The sequence below is a fragment of the Poecilia mexicana genome, unplaced genomic scaffold (genome assembly GCF_051168715.1).
Source record: "Poecilia mexicana isolate PSO_F unplaced genomic scaffold, ASM5116871v1 scaffold_2, whole genome shotgun sequence".
Classification (NCBI taxonomy): domain Eukaryota; kingdom Metazoa; phylum Chordata; class Actinopteri; order Cyprinodontiformes; family Poeciliidae; genus Poecilia; species Poecilia mexicana.
The window spans coordinates 29,092,501-29,112,836 of record NW_028263371.1 but is presented as its reverse complement, the minus strand read 5'-3'; the positions used below and the strand labels follow the sequence as shown (position 1 = coordinate 29,112,836).

The following is a 20,336-nucleotide window of genomic DNA, read 5'->3' as shown; positions in this document are numbered from 1 at the left end:
TTTCAATCTGTATGGAGCGCCAAAGGAGCCAAAACACAAGCCTTTTTTTGTTTGACTACTTTGGTCAAAATAGATAACTTTGACAGAGTAATAATGCAAATAATTATTTTGCAGAATAATAATGCATAATATTGTGAAAATGCCATAAATGAAATTAAAGAATTTAAAAAAAAAAAACACTAGCTTTCAGTACAGTTCAACTCAAGTGTAATAAACAGAGTCAAGACCACATCAAATTTTGGTATCAAAATAATTAAAATTAATACTGCAGTCATGTAAATAAGAAATCGAGTTGAGGAAACAATCTCAGACTTTATTAAAGCTGCTTTAATTGTACATACAAGTCAGAATACATATTTACAAATATACATATGTCTCATAACACTTTTATTTCACCATCATACACAGTAGATATACCATCAGGAAATAAAGACAGTGGTTGCCGCAATGTGCTGCATAAAACAGAAAAGTGAAAAATATATAACCCCTTTCTCAAATGTGTGTTTTGTTTTTTGTTTTTCCAGCCTCAGAATAAAAAGTAAAAATGATTCATTTAACTTTATGGTGTGACCATGATCAAACCCCAACAAGTTTAGTGCCCGTGTCAGGTTTCTCTTTTTTTTTTCTTTAAAGAGGGCAGAAAATAAACTCTCATAATGTACGAACAGGTACAAAAAATATATATTTTAGGTTCAAAATGGGGAGCTGTGAGGAACATGCCACAAAGAGTGAAACGTTGAGACAAAGAGACTTCTTTACAGTGTACGTGCTTTTGAGGAGAACAGCATGAGGTATAGAGGCGACGTCGACAGAACAGGTACATTTACTGACACAAAAGGCCAGCCAGTCACACACACAGTTTGAAAACGAAAAGGCCTGCAGCATAGTTTCTTCCTTTCCCTTTACTAACAGAGGCGTCAGGCCCAGTGTGGGCAATAAACGGGTGGAGTTGAGCTTAGTTCAATAGCATTCCTGTTCATAAAAATAAAGGAAGAGAGTACTTTACAGCGCCTTGTGGATACAGTAGAAACCCGGGGGTATATAAAACCATGTTTGCTCTCAAAGAGCAAATGTGATTCTGTGTCTGTAACAGCACAAGTTCCTCATTCTGTGAAAATCCTACAATAAAAACAAACACTTTTTTTTATCATTCCCCAATGGGATCAGATACACTAAATGGGTGCGCACAAACATGTTGAGCAGGTCTGGCTTTCTTTAAAAAGAAAAAAAAAAGAAAAATAGTGGCGAGTGTCACATGCCTGAATGGGGCTGGGAGCAAAGGCCGAGCACAAAGCTTTCTTTTGTGCAGAGAAACAAACATAAATGCAGTTGATTGAGATTTGCGATGTTGTTTGGTCATTTCAGCGCTTGTCAGCGGGGGGGGTTCACAGTGACACAGTGTTGCTGGAAAATGATTTATGTAGCCACTGAGTCAACCAGCGCCTGCCCCTTTAACAGCTCTACGGACTGGTAGGCAGGAATGTGCACACAAAGACAGTTAGCCCCCATGCGCAGGTATGCAGTCACACCTGCCGGACTGAGTAACCACTACATTTTCCTGAGAGATAAACAGAGAAAAAAAAAATAAGAAAAAGAAACAAAGAAATCCAGATGTCGAAGCTGCCAGTATTTATAAGTGGAGAAGTGCAGGATGTGGATCTTTCACCTTCTAAGACATCAAAATCTTTGTTTATTCTGCAAAAATATGGAAGGGACGCAGCATTTTTGTGCCAAACAAACACACACAATGGCCTCTTTCAACTCCCAGAAACAACAACAGGAGGAACGCAGTTTCGCTCCAAGACGCAGCTGCCGGCATGTTTCTAGTTGCAGCCACCCGCCACTTTTCACAGTGTACGATCGATGCCCGACACCGAAGCCGTCGCAATATGTGAAATGCCTGTTTGATAGCATCTGTGCGAAGCTCCGAAGAAGAATCTGTCGCTGAGCTGCAAAGTTTGACTCCAGTGTTGTTGCATTTAGTGCAGATATTCTTTAAAATGTCTCTTTTGATGCTACATTATAGCGCTATGGCACTGAACGCATGTCCAGTAAGTTAAGTTAAGGCTTCCGAGCCTTTTGGGATTTTTAAAGCAGACCTGACAGGAGACGACGAATCCACATGGTACGACTGCAAAAATTAGAAGTTTAAGGTGCAAGGAAACTTTAAAGTGTGCCATTGAAAAGAAAGGAAAAAAAACACTGATTCTGTTCTCCTGTCAGAGTCAGCTGCAGAATTTACGACGGGAGTAGAAAAATAACTTAAGGGTTGAGGGACGGGGATGGGATCTTCGGTCAGGGTTTGATGTCGGAGAAGCTGGTGTAGGTCTCGCTGCAGCTGGAAGAGGTGCTTAGGTTCCCAGAGACGCTGCCATCTGCAGGACAAAATGCGCAATCAGTTTCCGCTAGCAGTCGCGACACAGAGCAAAGAGACTGACGAGAAACGGCAACCGACCGGAGCTGCTGAGCGACTGAGACGATTTGGACTCTGAGATGAGGCTGAGGAGGTTCGCGGCTGCCACCCAGCCCTCCTTACCGCTGCGGAGGTTCTTCACAAACCTGCAGAGGAGGAAGCAGACTTGAAAATAATCTTCACAATAATGTATCACTTTTGTTGTTTTGTCACATGGAATCCCAGTGGAATCCGTTAATAGTTTGATCCAAAGAAGAGAAATTGTGAAAACTCTCAAACGGAGTGAATACGTTTTTTTTTTTGCAGCAGTGAAACCCTCAAATTAAGGAAATGTCTTTCGATGGTGGAAGGAAAGTTTTTACCATTGTCCGTCCTCCCCCTCTCTGATTAGCTGGACCATGTCTCCACTTTTGACAGACAGCTCTTGAGGACCCGCCTTCTCGCAGTCTGCTACCACGCTGTACTTTCCTGGAGCCTTCAGAGTTAAAAAATAAAAACAGAAAAAACATATTTAATTAGATAATTACAGTGAAAAAAAGGATTAGGGAATGCCAGAGATTTCAAGCTCACCAGCTTTTTCACCACTTCATCCTCTATGTCAGAGGTCATGGGGTCCTCTCCGCTGGAGAAGCCGTCGTTCTCCTCCGAGGCGTCCGCTGACAGAGACGGCTTGTTCCAGCCTGATGTTAAAAAAGGACGACAAAAGATTCAGTCAAATCAAATTAAAGAGATGAAGAAGAAAAATGTTGATTTGATGCACTCAGATCGTGACATCAGATTGCAACCAGGGGGACCAATTTCTTTCTCCAAATTGTTTTTGCTATGTTCTCTGCTTTCTGTTCAACGAAAGCATTAAAAAGTCCATGTCCGAGCGATCTCCACAGGAAAAAAAAAGTTTAATCTAAATGTTGAATTTTAGAAAAGACATCCACGTTTGTGATTGCAAGCTGAAAGTCACAGTCAAATTAGGAGAAAGTGTCAAACCAAGACAAGCCAGTCCACCAATTCAGAGAGAGTAAAACTGGGAAACAAGAAGGATTTGTTCTGTTCAAAGATCTGGTTGTTGAAAAGGTGTTGAAGTTGCACAAAACCACCCAAAGTAGAAAGAAGAACAAACTGATTTATGGTGAAGCAGGCATGTCAAATCAACCATTTGACCTCAATTAACTGTTTCTCTGGTCTGAATGTGGGAGAAAATGACTCTGAAATGCTGCCGGCTTCACCACAAGGAGCACCGTAACAGCAAATCCCGCCACAGTGTGACCGAACCGCCAACCTTCAGGCGGTGGTGTTACCTCGCCGCTTGCTCTGTAACAGGTTAGAGGTACTCATCCATTTGACTCTGCTCAGAGTGCTGCGTGAAGCCGGCTCTGAAAGGGGGGAAGAAACTGCCAGCGAGTCAATGACAGGAGAGGAAATGGTGTTACGCTTCAAACTGGAGGATTCGGGAGCATTTTGCTTCCAAGCTGGTCAGAAGAAAGAGTTAGTGAAGCATCCAGAGAGAAGTTTAGGTAGGAAAAGAGACTTTGAGGAATGACGATCTGCAGATCAGTGGAAAAATGTTGTTCTTGACATAAAACCTCCAGGTTTATGAAGCCTTTTAGGGAGCTTTTTCAGGAATAAGCAAATTTGTGGCATAATTCTGGATGCTTAAAATGGTACCTTGTTTTTACAGTACCTACTATAGACAAGTTTATCTTTCATTTAAGGTTTAATATAGTCTCTATCATTAAATTTTGACATAAAATGGTTTCTCTCCACACATATTAAACAAATTAAATGTGAAATGTGAGTATTTCCACGGGACGCTGGTGAAATCTATAATCAACACGAGTACCAAACTACCCAAGCGACAGACGTGACAAGAATGTACCTTTGAACCCAAACGGCGTGGGGTCGCTCTTGACCGAGTGGCGTTTGGAGGAGAGCTCAGGACTCAGAGCTGAGCCTGGGCAGGCAGGCAGGGAGCAGAGGGAGAAACGAGCAGCGTGTCGAGAGGGGGGAAGCAAAAGCAAAAGTCAGGTTTTATTTGGGAAAAAATGGGAAAGAGGAGAGAAAAGGTACAAAAGCACAAAAAAAAAAAAAGAGAAAAAAGCAAAAGGATTGTTTCACTTTCGACCACCAGGTGGCAGAATACCTCCACCGTCGGTTTTTATAGCTCTTGGAAACTCATGAGGTTGTCGTTTCTTAATGTTACCTTTGGGGCTCTTGAGGTTGCTGAAACCCTGCAAAGTAAAACGCTTTTTAGCCACTGAGGACCGGTCAGCGGTCGGGCTGGTCACAGCTTCATCTGGAGGCGATGGGTGGGAATGGGAGAGAGGATAGAGCAAATAGAGCCGTGGGGATGAAGATGACGGAGAGAAATAGAGTCCAGATTACGGAGAGTCATCAGAGCGGCCTTCAGCAGAGACAGGGGACGCTTTTAAAAAGCCCTGCAGCCGCGGCTGAGTTTGTTGTTTTCACGAGGCGTGGCGACAAATTTACCTTTATGTTTCGGCGAGGGACACGAGTTCGCCTCTGAGGTCGGGTTTGGCTCCACCTTCTTCTCGTCCTGCTTCCTCTGGTTCTTCTGAGCGCTGCTGCGGAACGGGCTGCGGGAGACAAACGGGCGGCTTCACACACGGCTACGAAATTCAGATTTCTCCTGTATCGCCGACACTTTTTTAGATCGCAAGTTACATTAAAGCACCTGAGAAAGAAAACCTGAGCAAATACCAAAAGCAACGTTTTCGCCTACGTGGGAAAGGTAAGAAATGATTTAATAAAACTCAAGATCTTTCAAAGTAATCTGTAACCACACCTGAGGGAGACGGAGGAGTTATTGCTGGTGGGATTCGGGGAGTCCGAGCTCTTCTGCTGGGTGGCGTCTGAAACACACGACAGTTTGCTGCAGAGACGAGCCGCAAGCGGGTTGCAGGAAACGGAGAGCGCAAAGCAAACCGGCCTACCTCTGCAGGCTTTGAGCTGCTGAGTCAGAACCTTGCGGATCTCGTTCACCCAGGCCGTTTTAATCTCTGCAGTTGGAGCCTGGAAGAAGAAGCAAACCAGAATATTCCTCTGTTTGTTCTGCAGATTTACAGGCGGGTCTGCGGAGGCAGCTGATTTGTTTTTGTTTTTTTGTTTGTTTTTTGCATTACCTGCACTATGAAGACCTCTTCTCTGGAATTGGACCAAATCTCAAACTTCTTGTTGTCACCTTTAGCATTCTCGGTGATGCCCACCGCACTCATCTGCACATAAACCCCCCGCCCCATAGACAGACACGTTAAGCTGCAACGAGGACACGACGGCGACGTGAGAACGACATGCGGCTTACGCTAAGCGAGTGCTTGAAGCTGTACGAGGGCGCCTTCTCGTAGCCTTCCCCGTTCTCCTCCCTCTTTTTGCAGAAGAGCAGAGCTTTCTCGTGCAGGAACAGGTGCCTCTGCATGGGCTTGAACCTGGCCAGGTCCTTGACCTTGGCGTGACCTTTTTTGTGCTCCGTCCAGACGCTGAAGGAGCCCTGCATCAGCAGACGGCCCAGATCCGACAGGTTGCCCTGGGAGAAGAAAAGGCGGCAGCATTTCTAATTTTTATTTAAAAGGTGTCTTTATTCATTTTTATTCATCTTAATTAACGTTTATCTTTGTCTGAGAAAGTGTTGTTACCGTGTTTTTACCAATCTTTTTTTTCTAAGGCATTGAAATTGACATTGTGATGTTGTAACTGTATGTCTTGTCAAATTCACTTCTTTAGAAATAATTGTTATTTAAAATAATGAAATAAATAACCGAGTGAACATCATGCAAACCTCGTATCCTGTGATGGCGATGAGATGCATGGAGTCGTTGACGGCTTTCAGGATTCCCAAGATGGAGGAGAGCGCCTCCTGCAGGTCGTTGGCACCATCACAGCCCTTACTGTACTTCAACAACTCCTGAAGGAAAACAACGGGCAGGGAGTCATGCTGCTCCATGTTTGTTTGATTAAAACCTGATGACGAGGGTCGCTCACTTTTAGCAGTAGCTGGTATTTTGTGATTCTCTGGACGGGTTTGAGGAGGTAGGAGTCCAAACCGAGTTTGTGTTCCAGCTTCTTCTGGCACTCCTAAAGCCACAAAAACAAAAGTCAGCGGAGACACTCAGGGCTGCGTTTCTCCCAGAGGGGACGTGAAGAGGAAGGCGTCAAACCTGGAAGAAGGCACAGTCCGAGCATTGTCTCCACAAGCTCTCCGAGCGAGGTTTGTTCTGGCAGTAGGCCTCGTAGATCTGCAAGTCTTTCATCTGCAGGGGAGCGGCAACAGAACGTGTGATGGCTGCGGCTCTTCGGTAAAGCAAGTGTTTGTTTGTCGTGGGTAATTACAGAAAAAAAGAAAAAAAAAAAGAGATAAAAATCATACCCGTTCTAAAAAGCAGCGGCCTACAAGTTCTGGGCAGTCCGTGTACGCTTCCAGATCCTTCAGGAACGTCCTGGAGAGAAAAACGAAACGAAACTCTGATTATTGGAAGAAAAGAAAAAAAAAGACGTTAATGTAAGTTCAAGCAGATAGAAAAAGCACGCTGATAACTGTACCTTTTATGAAACTGATAAATTTCCGGCATGTTCCCAAACAGGATGTCCTTCTTGCTCTGCAGGGTGCTGGGGATGAGGTGAGCCATGGCGGGGTTGTCCATCTCTGCTGCGTAACCCTGAGCAGAACATCAGCGAATCAATGCCACGATCCGGCGCCCAGCACGGGGCTGCGGGCAAAACGCCGCGCTCACCTCCAGAACGCACAGGAGCTCCTCGACATACGCCCTCTCCGTCTCCAGCAGCTCGTTCATCACATGCCTGGAAGCCGAGGAAACGAAACAAACAAAGGATTCAGACGGATCCGAATTTGCCTTGGCTGCCAGTTATTAGATTACAGTTCTGAGGACGACTTACCGACGAAGTACTGCCAGGTTTTCCTCTTCTTCTGAAAGGGAAGCGTGTCTTGTGCTGCCGTTGTGTACGAGAGACTCGCCCTGGAAACGTTGTAAATATTTACAGAAGAGGAAACCTCCGTAGATTCAGCTCTTCACACATTTTAGCATATTTTATTGGCATTTTAAAAATTACAGTTATTTTTTTTACCTTTTTACAGAGCGCACTGTCTGCTGAGTACCTCCTCTCTTTTCTCTCTGGATCTGGAAAGCAGATTCGTTTTCACATTTTAACTACTTCATTCACACGACGCTTAGCTGCATCCATTCATTCCCTGGAGACTCACTGGGAGAGGAGAGCGGAGACTTGACCTCCGGTCTCGGTGCCACTGGCTGGACTGGTCTGGTTTGCTTGGCGGCGAGTTTCTTCAGGCTGACACGTCTCTTCTCAAACATCTCCTGAACCGAGCTCTGCTTCTGGAAAACCTTATCCATGTGGTCCTGATAGAGGAAGAGTCCAACTTCAACACTGCTGCATGTCATGTTTTCATAAAACTCCCAAAGGGAAATCTCATCCTCTCACCCTGAGCTGAGGATTGAGCACGGCCTCGTACTGACAGCAGATGGCGCCGCGGTCCGAGATGGTGTGCAGAGCCGCCGTATCCAGGTAGCGCTCCAGCTCCTGCAGAGCCGCCTCGGCTCCATCCTGAGACTGACAGCGATCCACCGGCTGGTTAGCCAACAGCAGGATCCCGTCCTCGCACCACTGGAACGCCTGCAAGGAAAACGTTTTCAGCGCTTCGTCCAGATTTCCTTATTCCTGAAGTTGTTCCGGTACCTTCTCCAGGGCGTGGTGCAGCTCGCGGGCCCTGAGCAGGAGGCCCTTCTTGCTCCGCAGAGTGGAGCCGATCTCCTCGCACACTCCTCTCAGCTCGCCGCACTTGGGCCGGATGCTGTCCTCGGCGTAGTGAGAGTTTTCTATCAGTCTGTCCCCCTCACTGGCCAGAGACAAGGCGAGGTCCATCAGCTCCTGATAAAACAAAATGCAAACAAACGGTGTGTCGATAAAACACTAGATGGAACAGTTTGTGTATCACTGACTGATAATGGACCCATCATTTTAATGCCAATAAATCTGCCTGTAGTCGTTTATTTTGACTGAAATGTCGCCAATCCTTTCTCTTCCGTTACTCAGTTGTGCACCACTTTGTTTTCCGTCAATTACATAAAATCCTACTGACACACGTTGAAGTTTGCAGTTGTAACGTGGCGACAAAATCCACAAATAATCATGTTGCGTGAATTCTTCTGCATGGACGTGCGGTGCCCTCCTATAAACACTGAATTAAAATGCTTTATTTTATTTTTCTTGTACTGGGGCTCTTACACAAGCCTTCTCCTCGTGGCTGCTGAGCTCTCGCAGGACGTGCTCTGCATGGGCGGGGCTTATGCTGACTTCGGAGAAGCCAGACAGGCGCTCGAACATCACGTCAAGCTGGGGACGCACCTAAGGAAACGAGAAGGCGCTTCGTTTACTTAAACGTTTGCCTCCCACTGGTGCGGCGGGGCACAAAGGGCGACTAACTTCACGGAAGTGCTTCTCGAAGTGGCGGAGCTGCAGACACTGCTCCAGCTTGGTGCTGTGACGATCCCAGAAGTCATCAAACGCCGTTTCTGTTTCGTTCAACTGACCCATGAGTCTGAAGCGGAGGTAATGAAATAAAGAAGCAGATTTGTTGAGAAGCGGTTTCTTTGTTTGTTCGTGGAAAAAGCAAATTATCAGGTTTTCTCGGATGCGTCCACTCCATTCACGCACCTCTGAACAGTCGCCAAATTCTCCATTTCATCTTGTGTCATGCTGTAATCAGGGTCCGACTGTAGAGGCTCGTTGATGCAAGCCAGCAGACGCCCACCTTGAGACAGTGCCACCTTCAGGTCCTCCTAGGAATTGGAAAGATCATTTTTAGCAAACAAACTAAATACCCAATATTTTTTAAAACCTTCTTATTTAGCCTCGTTAAGTAAATGGGTTCACCCTGATTCTACTTTAAAGTAAAACTTAATAAATATTCTTGGTGATATGAAAGCAAAAAAACCCACAAAAGCTTAGAAGACTTTACATCAAATAGGATAACTAGATACTTTTATATTAAACAGAAACTGCTTGCCGTAGATTTATGTAAATATAATCCTGTTTCAAATATTTATGGAAGAGGAAAGGGGACTGCCAACCTTCATTGTGTCTTTCTGCAGTGTGTGCTTGTGCAGCAGGTCCACGGTGGCCTCTGTGTCGTTGGGTAACTCCGTCTCTGCGAGCTCGGTGCCAAACGCCTGCAGGGTCTGTGCCACGGTCTTCACCATGAGGGCGAACGCCTCGATGGCCTGCGTAGAAATACAGGCGTTCATTTAAAAAACACCCTGAACCGGAGCCATGAATGTGCAGAAAACGCATCGACGTACGGTGCGGTGTGAGATCCAGCTGTCGTGGCAGTACTGCTGCGTGCCTCCCAGCTCTGTGGTCAGTTGCCCCGGGTCGATGTAAGCGTGGAGCTCGGTCACTGTACTCAGCATCACCACCTGATAAAGACACGCAATCAGAGGAGATTCCAAGAAGGGGGGGAAAAAAACGCATCTGAAGTCTTTTTTTTTTTATCTGGTGTTTCTGAGCTGCCCTTTCTAATGTCGCCCTGGGCAACCGCCCATGTGGTTACATCTAAAACCATCACTGTACACACTTAATAATCAGAGAGGATAAATAAAACTAAGTGATCGAACATTCGCTGGTCATGTTGGCACCTTCATTTTGAACTCATCCCTGTTGAACTTGAACAGGAAGTCCGAGAGAGTCCGCTGGAACAGAGCAGTGGGACGCAACACCAGAACCAAGTGCAAGTTCCCCGGAAATGAACCCTGAGTGGGAGAAAAAAAAAGGAACAAAAACATGTTTATTAGCCAGACTCTGTATGTTAAGAGAAGTTTTAATTTGTCAGTGTCACGATCTGTGTTTGTGTGTTTATTTTTGAGTTTTTCTGTGTAGTGCTGTTCCCTGTGAGTCTCTGTCCTGTCCTCCCCGTTGATTGTCTCCCAGGTGTGTCTCGTCCCCTTGATTACCCCGTGTGTATTTAAGTCCACCTGTAGTCTCCGTCTCTTGTCAGATCCTCGTCGTTGTTAGCGTCATTCGTCGTGTCTATTGTTGTCTGTCGTAGTCAGAGTCGTCTGCATCAGTCTGTCCGTCGTCGCAGTGGAACTGCTAAGTCCTGTGTCGGCGTCAGCTCAAGAGTTTCAGTCCGTTATCCAGTTGCTACCGGTGTTAGCTGTGTGCTTCCTTCTGCCGTGCTGCCTGTTGGACTGTGAGCTGCATCAATAAATTCTTCATCATTATCACCTTCATACCTGGGTCTCAGCGTTCTATCCTCACCACCAACCACACACCATGATAGTCAGATGTTTCCAATTTGGATTTTCTGGGGGTGAAAAGAAACACATCTAACGCTCCTAAGGTTTTCGATTAAAACCGTAACTTTTCTAATCTTGTAAATTGGGTAATCCTTTGATTTTAGTTCCCAATTTAATTTCTATGAATGAATGAATCACATTTTGTTTTTGTGGACGCAGCTCCACAGAGAAAAGACACATGGGGCATTTGTATTAAAGAAAATAATCAATACGTAATAAAGAATTCACAGCTGAATATTTTTTTTTATATTATGATTTAATTAGAAATCTCCCAAGTTCTTGTTGGTGTGATGGTATGACTATGACACGAAAATTTAAAAAACAGCAAAGAGAATAGAACATGCCACTAAAGTGAAGTGGATGTGTTCAGAAAATGGCTTGAAGCATTTTTATCTATAGTAATCAGTTTGTGTTCACTTTTTGTCCCTCTTTGTTTCTTTCTATTTCATAACACTTTTGTCAAATGTTATGGTATAATATATTTGCACTTGAACCTAGACCAAAGATTTTGTATTTTTGCAGTGTATTTAACATCAGGCTGCACAATATCAGGATATGATGACAATAACCTACATTTTTCTGATTTTTCCTCTTTACTTTCCTTCATCAGGAGTCGCATTTCTGCACTTCAGTCCTGCAACTGAACCGTAGCTTTTCTCTGACCGGTTCAAAACGCAGCGGAGCCATTCGACAGACAGGAGAGAACCCACGAGGCCACTCAGCTCAAAGACTTTATTGGATGTGGCTTCCTCTGAAACCCCTGAGTGAATTGCTCCTCCCTGTTAGACGGAATAAATCAATGCAGGCTGACATGTTACACACACAAACACAGGCGCGCGCACACACACACACACATGCACAAGCCTGGAGGCGAGCTTAGGAAGACGCGTGACTAGATCATGGTGCCATGTAAAAGAAGAAGAAAAAAAGGAATTCCCACAGCTAATCTAGGAGATATGATATTGTGAAAAACTTAAAAAAAAAAAAAAAAAAAAAAAAAAAAAAAGCTTTAGTTTGTTTTTCCATTCATTACAGGCTGGAAAATGTAACCCTAGATGTGGTGCTTTTCTTCACACAGAAACATGTTTTTAGAAACATTTTAATATTTTTAACAAAAAGCCATCTCTTTTCTAGAAGCATCTCCACTCCTCTGCTAGCAGCAAACACAGTGAGCAACATATGTGTATCTGGAAGCCATTAAATTCAATCAACCCTGAGAGGTCCTGGTTTAATTTGTACCCCTGCATTAACATGACAATGCGGCGAGCTGCTTGGTGCATCCCCCTGACACGCCGACACAGATATATGCTAATGTGCACACGCCTCTCCGGACCCCGGGCTCTCGCGGATGAAAAGCACACATTAATAAATGATACGGATCAGGATGCTGACCGAGTTGATTTATATTCAGCCGGTGAGGAAGGACGGGCGGACAGGGAGGAACCTCTCCTGGCATGTCCTCTAATGACATCCACATGGTCCCGCTGGGAGTCCGGGCCGCCTGGATACTAAACCTCCTCCCTCTGTTTTGGTGCCTAAGATGTGGAAAATGTTCTTTCCATTAGAAAGAAGGGACTTAGCTTCAATCCATACATCAAAAGCTATATTACACCTGCTTTTTTTCCAGCTGATATTACGTGTTGCAACATATTCGCCGTTTGTGTTTGCGCCCGCTGACAGAGCCATCTGCCATTCAGCCTGCAGCAACGCTCCTGCTCGGTTCAGTGGCTGCGGACGCATTACTCTGACTCCCAAAGGTGGGCTGCAACAAAGACAAAATGGTCCCTTTATGCAGCTTTATCCTGTTAGATTGTACTGGTGCCTCTGAAATAAAGCAAACGCCGTACATGGGGTTTATGACGGAACAAGTTGTAGAAGGAGAAGGATAAAAAGCAAGAACTGGCAGCCTGCATGATCCCCATGTATGATTATTTAATACAGGGGTGCTGCTAATAATTTGACACTGATGTGTTCAAAGCTTCAGCATCTTCTTATTTGTAAAACTTACGCGGATTACATTTTAAATAGTTATTGTTCGCGCTGGAGTTCTCATAAAATTACGACTTCCTCCTTCAAATATTATGACTTTATTCACATAATTTAAAAAATGAAAAATTTGCCTTTTCCTAATACTGTTCCAAACAGAAGCTGTAAAAACACACTTCTCGAGCAACATGGCCGCTCTGCAACACTGAAACATGGAGACCCCAAACAGTGTGATGATAAAAAAAAATCCAGATTTTCCAAAAATTAAATCTCTAAACATTTTTAAAAACTCTAAATTTAAATACATTTTTTCCCCAACATAAAATAATGAAACAACAACTCAAATTTGCATGGTTGTGGTTAAACACTGACTTAGACGTCTGCATCACAGCACAAAAACCGACATCCAAAAGCAAAAATAAAAATGTTTATTGTTACTCCATCCACCAAATTCACATTAAAACTGTTGTTTAGGAGGTTCAAACAATCAAAACACACATTTTTTTTGCTAAAAAACACAATGAAAAAAGTCACACTGTATTTAATGAATTCCATCTTGTTGAAACAGCAAATTGCAAACCTTGACAAAGAGCACGTTTCACAAAGAGCGAGGAAGACAACCTTCACCTTTCAGTAAGAGTGAGCTTCATTGGTCAGGCATGTCCAACAAAGGACGAACAGAGACTCAGCAAGGAGACGTCGTCCTCCCACCACCTGCCGCTAAAGCCTTCGGGTTATAATACAATTCCTGTCCACTGTGCATTTCTCACTCTGCTTCATACATTAAAAATTAAGCGACTTCCACGTCTTTGAATAACAGATAAATGTAGATTTACACTAAATATATCGGATTTGTTGAAATTAAGCGTCTCATTCTCGTCTTTTATCCTCCCCTTAGATTTCAACTTGAGAGGCTTTTTTTTCCTTCAGAATAAAACAAACAAGCCATTAGAAAAACACAATCGAGACAGAATGAAGTGATTAACAATTAGGAAAAAAGAGATAAGAAGAAGGAGGGATGAGGGGAGGGGGGGAGACCCTGCAGAGCAGCTTCTGCTTCCCTGCTGATAAACTCACCAACCACTCGAAACAATGTTATCGCACCGAAAGACATAAATCATCGCGGCTTCATCACTGCAATCATCTCCACCTTTTGTTAGTTTCGTTTAACGAGAAGAGATTGATTAAAAATGGCAAGGAAAAAAGGAAAAAGGGAAAAAACCTACGAAATATGTTAAAAGAAACCTGCAAAAACACTTCAGTCCTTTAGTTTAGTAGAAATATGAAAGACTGAACATGTTCAGAGCACCTCTGCGAGGTGGATTTTGGTTGGAGGATGAAAAATCTCTTTCCGCTCCAGCCTGTGCTTCACCAGACGCTTCGTACGCCAGCGGGGAGAGCTCAATATTGATCTCCTGTTTGCCTCTTTAATAAATCATACTGCCGCTAATCAGGCAGTGACATTTGGTCAGGCTGTGTGCTCTGAAGGATAGTATTATTAATTGTAGGATTTTATGATTTGCACTTCAGATCGGGGAGTGTTGTGTTGCTTTTTCAGATATCTTAGCCTACTTCATGTGGTCAAAATGTGCTGACACTGCAAAAACACCAAATCTTACTAAGTATATTTGGTCTAGTTTCTGGCCCAAATATCTTCATACACTTGCAAGTAACTTAAAACACTTGTTTTAAGTATATAAAAAAAAAAATGTATGAAAAATGACCAGATAAACACACGAACCAAACCAATCAGCAGACTGCTGTTATGGTTCATTTTTACTGCCATGTTTGCATCTCAAGTGCTCAGATGTTTCTCTACAAGTGGAAGGAGTCTCATAACAGCTTATAGCCACTATGGGAATAGTTTCGCTCAAACAGAGCGATTAGGCTGGATGGTAATTAGTATCCTATTAGCATACATTTGCATAGATTTGCACAGACGGGTTGGGGGGGGCTGATCGGTAGCAGACAGAGCGAGCATCCAGACAGCAGATGTGTAAGGTAAGGTGAAGCTTTTGTCCTCAAGCTGCTGGAGCTGCTTAGTAACATCCACACGTGGTACAGGTGAGAGAATCGAAGTTATCTAATGAAAATGACTTTTTCAAACAGCATGGGGTTCCTCCTAATGAAAATCAAAATAATGTCAGCAATTACAGTGTGACAATAGTTTTTATTGTGGCAAACAGGCAAATAAGAAGCGCAAATTATTTAGAAACAACACAAAACAAAAAATGTGTCACGTTCATGTACACCAGAACAGGAGATAGGCTGTCTTAGAAGTGTTTATCTGATCTCTACAAAAGTTTTTACAGTGTAATCTGGCATCTGGTGTGTACAAAAGGCGCAAACAGATCTGGGCAATGTCAATTTTATACAGTATAAAAAAGGATCTGGACCCGGTAAAGTTTTATTACAGCCTCCCCTATGATCTAATCAGTACACAAAACCTTTTTTTCTTTTTTACAGTGTAAACAAGGATGTAGTAGTCTGTCTGTGCAAAAGGTTTTTTATAGTGCAAAGAACAATTGAGCTATATAAAAGATTTTATTGCAATTCAAAAAAGGATGTGGTACACGTAACCATTTTTGAAAGTGTATTTTATCTTTTTTTTTATCTACAGTAATAAAGATTTGGTCAATATAACTTTTTACAGTTTAAACAAGTAAAGTTTTCATATCTTGGAGTCTCTTTGGGACTTTAAACACTTGCTTAGTTATTTTAGTTATTGTCAACCTTTACAATCTAAAGAGAACATTTTGCCCCCACTACATATAAAGAAAAATAATATCCCTTTAACAAAGAATTAATACATCAATACTTACGGAAAGTTTCTTCAAAGAAATATACTTGGAAAACCTACTAACATAATCCATTTTGTTACTTTGAAAAACATTCAACATTTAAAAATGATTCAATCCCTCTTCGGCTTATTCTAGTTAGCGTTAAGATCATCTAGAGACAGGCTAAAAGGACACAGACAAAAAGATGTCAAAGGATTCGTCTAATGAGGAAAAAATAAAATGTGTGAATAACATCCGTTTCTGTTCCAACAGGAGACCGTCTCACATGTTGTGAGTCGCTCCACCTCCCACTCCAGAATAATACGCTATTTTTAACTTCCCACCTCATTTCAACATCCAGGAAGACGCAGAGAGCTTCCACATGCCCTCACAACAACGCAGCTCATGAATAAGTAGCAGCACTGAAAACGATCCTAACACTAAATTATATCCACAGACAGCTGACAGCCCGCAGGTCGGCGTGAAAACAAGCATTAAATCATGTAAAACCCCAACGGCCAAACCAAAGCAGCCATTTGCGGTTTTGCCAACGCACTTTCTCCATCAGTCACAAGCGCACAAACAAAACGGGACGGGGGTCTTACTGCGATGCGAAGCAGGGTGGCTCTGACGGCGGCCCATCGGTCCAGCCGTCTGTCGATGATCAGGATGAAGCCCTCTCCAGACGCTGCGACGCTGCAGGAGAGAGGCACCGTTATCGCAGGGGGTAAAGACACTTTGCCGCATTCGTGTGGCGGATAGATAAGAAGAGGGTGTGCGGTGTTGAAGCGCTATGTGGGACCAACGTGGGGGGCTTAGAGATTAATTTGGATGCCCCACTCAGGACGTCTTCCGGTTTTGCAGATTCATGTTGCAGTCATAGTAAGAATAGGTATGTTGGATGATGGCTGACCACATTGGGGCTGCTTTCACTGTGAGGTCATGACTTTTGAAGATGCACCAAACATGTCGGCTGAGATCGGAACCGGACGATTTTCTCTTGGTTGACTCTGATTGGAGAGCAGAAGGGCATCAAAGTGAAAATTACTACTATTTTTGGTCTAGAAAAGTATCACACAGCATGCACTTTGCAGCACTTCTTGAGTTTTTGATGCATGAATGATATTCTCTTTCATTTGATTGGCAGTTGATTTCAAACTTCCCACCCTTAATTTTAAGTAATGAGTCTGCAGCACGTGTATCGTCCTACAGGGCATTTTTTTTCTCTTTTTATGGATTCTAATCCTTCAAATAAAAACGCTTCAAAAATCGACCTGATCGGTGCAATAACTTTCAGCGCAACTCATCAATTTCCTCCCCAATTGAAGGCTCACACAATGTAAATTCAGGAGGACTAGTTTAATTAGCTCACACCTGATTTCAGTATCTTTTTATACATTTAGATTTTAAAACATTCAGAGAATCAAGATGGGTCCCAATTAAGGTCAGAGCCTCGCTACCAGCTGCCCGGCTGCCTGCACTCATCATTTCTCACCGGCTGCGATTATGAGCAACCATCCTGATTACCATGGCAACCTTTTGGCACCGCATTAATGCGCTGTTGAGAGGAGGGAGAAAATCTGGCCATTCATTCCACAGGCAGAGCCATATGTAGCAGCCTCATTAAGCTAATGCTCCTAAGTGTGTGTGCATGTGCGTGTGTGTGTGTGTGACAATGCCACATTTTCGTGAAAGGTCTTGTTGAACAACATGACATGCACCCTGACACCTCCGAACACACACACACAAACACACACACACACGCACACACACACACACACACACACGACGGCGAACAGGGTGTTCTGCCAACATGCTAACGCTGCAGAGCCGAACTCTCCGGCTGTCAGATGATGTACCGAGTGAATGCTGCTGCAGCAAAATCCTCAATCCATCTCTGCTGGTAAAAACATCCAAATCCAAAGAGAAAAGGGGACGTGGAAAATCCAAATATTTAAGGGTGAAACGAAAGAGATCCTCAATATTCCATGATGATCATCCAATCGTCTTTAAATCTTGCTTATCCTGATCTCATCCACTGTTTTTTATGTTGTTGTTTTTTGTTTTTTTTTTGGCCGTCTGTAGACGGAGAGAGGTGACCGTTCCCATCCTTGCAGAGCATCTCCCTCCTCCTCCTCCTCCTTTCTGCTCCTCCATCGGCTGCCTCAAAGCCCCTTCAGCCAATCACAGCCGAGCTCCGCACCCTCTCATCCAATTGGAGCTTGGAGTGGGAGAGTGGAGAGAAGGAGGGGACTCAAGAGGGTGTGTGCGGTGGATGTTATATATAAAAGGTAATCAGGCATAGACAAAAAAATGCATGTAGAGGAGTCATGTTGATAAACAGATGAATTATGAGTGAGAGAGAAAGATAGTATAAGGGGAGAGTAAAGGGTTGATTCAACAATAACAAAAGAGAACTTAAAGCAAATCCCACAACGTTCTTTCATTACATTTTACTGTAAAAAAAAAGGTGAAAAAGAAAAAAAGAAGTTTAATATTTCAAGATGAATTCCTTATTCTCCTTAAAATAATTCATTTCAGTCTTGTTACTCCTTTTCCTTGCCTTTAGTGTTGCAGCGCCATCTGTAGGCTCCACACGGTATTACTATACAAGCAGCTGCACTAACCTGGGGACGCTTGTGAGGTAGCGGAGCACGTTCTGCAGCTCCTCCTCCGGCAGCTCACCGAACGCCGGGAACTCTGGGAGGAAGATGACGGGGTGGCCATCGATCCCGCGACCCCCTGGAGACACAGAGGTCACGGAGGAGTCAATATTGACTTCTTAAACCCTCTTTAAGTCCTGGGTATAATGAGGTTTAACAGGGTTATCTGTGAAAGATTGGTTTCTAGATAAACTGTGGTCAAAAAAGTATCAAAAAGCAATGAATTTCTTCACATTATAGTCGCGGAGCTTAATGAACTCCATCGGGATTTCAACAACAGGCGCATCACTGAAGTAGATAGAAAATGATGCATTGTTCTCAAAATCTTTTTTAGATAAAAGTCTGAAAATGTAGGTTTGTTGTTGTTTTCAGACCCCTTTACTTAGATGCACCAATATATCTCAATGTTTAATCCACAGACGAGGCCTTTCCTTTCCTTTCCCTAGAGACTCAGATTACACAGCGCATCATCACCACAGTAAATTATTCACCAGGCAGTCGCGATCATCATGGCAACCCAAAACAGCCCCCCCAACAAATACACACTCCCAAAGTGTGTATTTGTGTGTAATTTAATGTTTGGTGTGGACTGTGATGCTGTGCGTCTCTTATCTGGGTCGACTTGTCGTCAGAAACAGAGAAGAATTAAACTTTTCCTCTGCAGAGACGCCTAAAAGACAGCAGCAGAGCTTTTTCGTCCGTGTTTTCTTTTTTTTACTTCACACACCATTTCTCACAATGGGAAAAATGTTTAGTAAGACAAAGTACTTTATCAGCCTCACCTGTGCAGAGAGAGTTTTACTGAAAAGCCATCTTTGCTGCACCCAAATCAGCTTTTATTGAATTTATTAAACGTGGCTAAATATAGCAAGCATTTTGAGAGAAAGTGACCTAAATCCTGTTTTTATAACTGAGAATAAATTCCTTCAATGAAGCCCAAAAGACATTAAAAACTAGACGCCTTAGGTGCAAAATCCTTTTTAGGTTTTGGATCTACGATGAATGACATTCCTTTCCTACAAAAAAAACCTCACTGAATAAATGTGCTCAAATTGAAGGTAGGATTTTCCCCAAACGTTTTGGGATGTTTTATGATTCTGCGGTGGGAGTGAATCAAACCAACCTGGCAGGATGGCGAACTGCTTCTGGAGTTCGGAGCCAATCTGAGCTGCTAACAGAGGGCCGTCTTCCTTCTTCAGGATGTCATCTGAACAAAAACAAATGAATAGAAGAAAAATCAACATGCAGCAGGACGTTTTAAACAGATATTCATTCATTTATGGTTAGACACACTGAAATCCCTTTATTTTTGGTGATACAGAAGGAAATGCACCTTTTGTTTAATGAAAAAAAAGGTGAAAGTGAGGTGGGAAGAGGATGACACAAACAGCATTTGCATTTCCTCTCTTCCCTGGTCAAGTTGGATTACCGTAATCTCATTTAGCCCGCTCAGACATATAGAGCCAGAGGGAAAAAAAAAACCCTCCTCTTTCCATTTCCCCCATGTGTTTGACCCGGCAGTGCCAACTGTCTGCGATCACGTGCGCGGCCGTGAATGAAAGCTGAGAGCGCCACTGAGGGGGTGTGTGTGCATGCAGGCGAAGGCTGGCGCTGACATGGAGCGGGGAGGTTCGCAGGCACAATGGTGTAGCAGGCAGCGAGCGACGCTAATTACAGACCGAGGACAAACCAAACAAACTGCTCACGGTCTCAATTGCCCCACAGAGCCGACTGTAAGGCAGGTTACAGTCACGTTTACGTCACAACGCTTCACACCCTGTAAGCCAGACAAACTGAGGTTGATGTTTCTGCATCCTGGTGCTGCAGGGAGGGAGGGAGGAAGTCCAAATGTCTGGGTTTTTTTAAGCTGCAGCAGGAGATTAACACATGAATGAACATTTTTTTTTTTTTTTTTATTAACCAACTCAGTTGCACGTTCTTACACAATATTCATATTGAAATTTTGCCCTTACTGTACAGCGTTTCTGCTTTTAAATATGTTTTGTATTCTTCGTGCGAGCGTTTGCGGTCATCGCCTGCCACTTCGCTGCTGCTGCTGCTCCGAGATTTCTCAGTCTGAAGCTGTTTGGAAAAGGACTGGCATGCCACCACCGGACGTGAACAGCTGGTGGAGAGGGAGCTGAATACAGCTACA

The 20,336-nt window shown here is 43.6% G+C and overlaps 1 protein-coding gene across 4 annotated transcripts in view; it reads right to left on the bottom strand.

The window, feature by feature from the left end:
• Positions 1–292: 292 nt before the first annotated feature.
• Positions 293–20,336, bottom strand: part of mcf2la (mcf.2 cell line derived transforming sequence-like a) — a 40,278-nt gene continuing 20,234 nt past the window's right edge. For 2 of the 4 annotated variants that reach the window (XM_014970123.2, XM_088013879.1), the window contains exons 2-32: positions 19,305–19,388; positions 18,146–18,260; positions 16,124–16,214; positions 10,093–10,206; positions 9,757–9,873; positions 9,529–9,678; positions 9,113–9,237; positions 8,882–8,996; positions 8,684–8,803; positions 8,135–8,326; positions 7,880–8,071; positions 7,644–7,797; positions 7,508–7,560; positions 7,319–7,398; positions 7,156–7,222; positions 6,965–7,080; positions 6,792–6,861; positions 6,583–6,675; positions 6,407–6,499; positions 6,204–6,329; positions 5,730–5,951; positions 5,551–5,643; positions 5,362–5,440; positions 5,214–5,280; positions 4,898–5,004; positions 4,611–4,703; positions 4,287–4,361; positions 2,984–3,093; positions 2,776–2,888; positions 2,456–2,559; positions 293–2,375 (exon numbers count right to left, since the gene is read on the bottom strand). In XM_014970123.2, coding sequence (XP_014825609.2) covers positions 2,296–2,375; positions 2,456–2,559; positions 2,776–2,888; positions 2,984–3,093; positions 4,287–4,361; positions 4,611–4,703; positions 4,898–5,004; positions 5,214–5,280; positions 5,362–5,440; positions 5,551–5,643; positions 5,730–5,951; positions 6,204–6,329; positions 6,407–6,499; positions 6,583–6,675; positions 6,792–6,861; positions 6,965–7,080; positions 7,156–7,222; positions 7,319–7,398; positions 7,508–7,560; positions 7,644–7,797; positions 7,880–8,071; positions 8,135–8,326; positions 8,684–8,803; positions 8,882–8,996; positions 9,113–9,237; positions 9,529–9,678; positions 9,757–9,873; positions 10,093–10,206; positions 16,124–16,214; positions 18,146–18,260; positions 19,305–19,388 — 3,410 coding nt within the window. In that variant the 3' untranslated portion in view covers positions 293–2,295. Of the gene's footprint in view, positions 2,376–2,455; positions 2,560–2,775; positions 2,889–2,983; positions 3,094–3,708; positions 3,784–4,286; positions 4,362–4,610; positions 4,704–4,897; positions 5,005–5,213; positions 5,281–5,361; positions 5,441–5,550; positions 5,644–5,729; positions 5,952–6,203; positions 6,330–6,406; positions 6,500–6,582; positions 6,676–6,791; positions 6,862–6,964; positions 7,081–7,155; positions 7,223–7,318; positions 7,399–7,507; positions 7,561–7,643; positions 7,798–7,879; positions 8,072–8,134; positions 8,327–8,683; positions 8,804–8,881; positions 8,997–9,112; positions 9,238–9,528; positions 9,679–9,756; positions 9,874–10,092; positions 10,207–16,123; positions 16,215–18,145; positions 18,261–19,304; positions 19,389–20,336 lie in introns of all 4 variants that reach the window. The other 2 variants (XM_088013892.1, XM_088013890.1) reach the window with 2 other exon arrangements.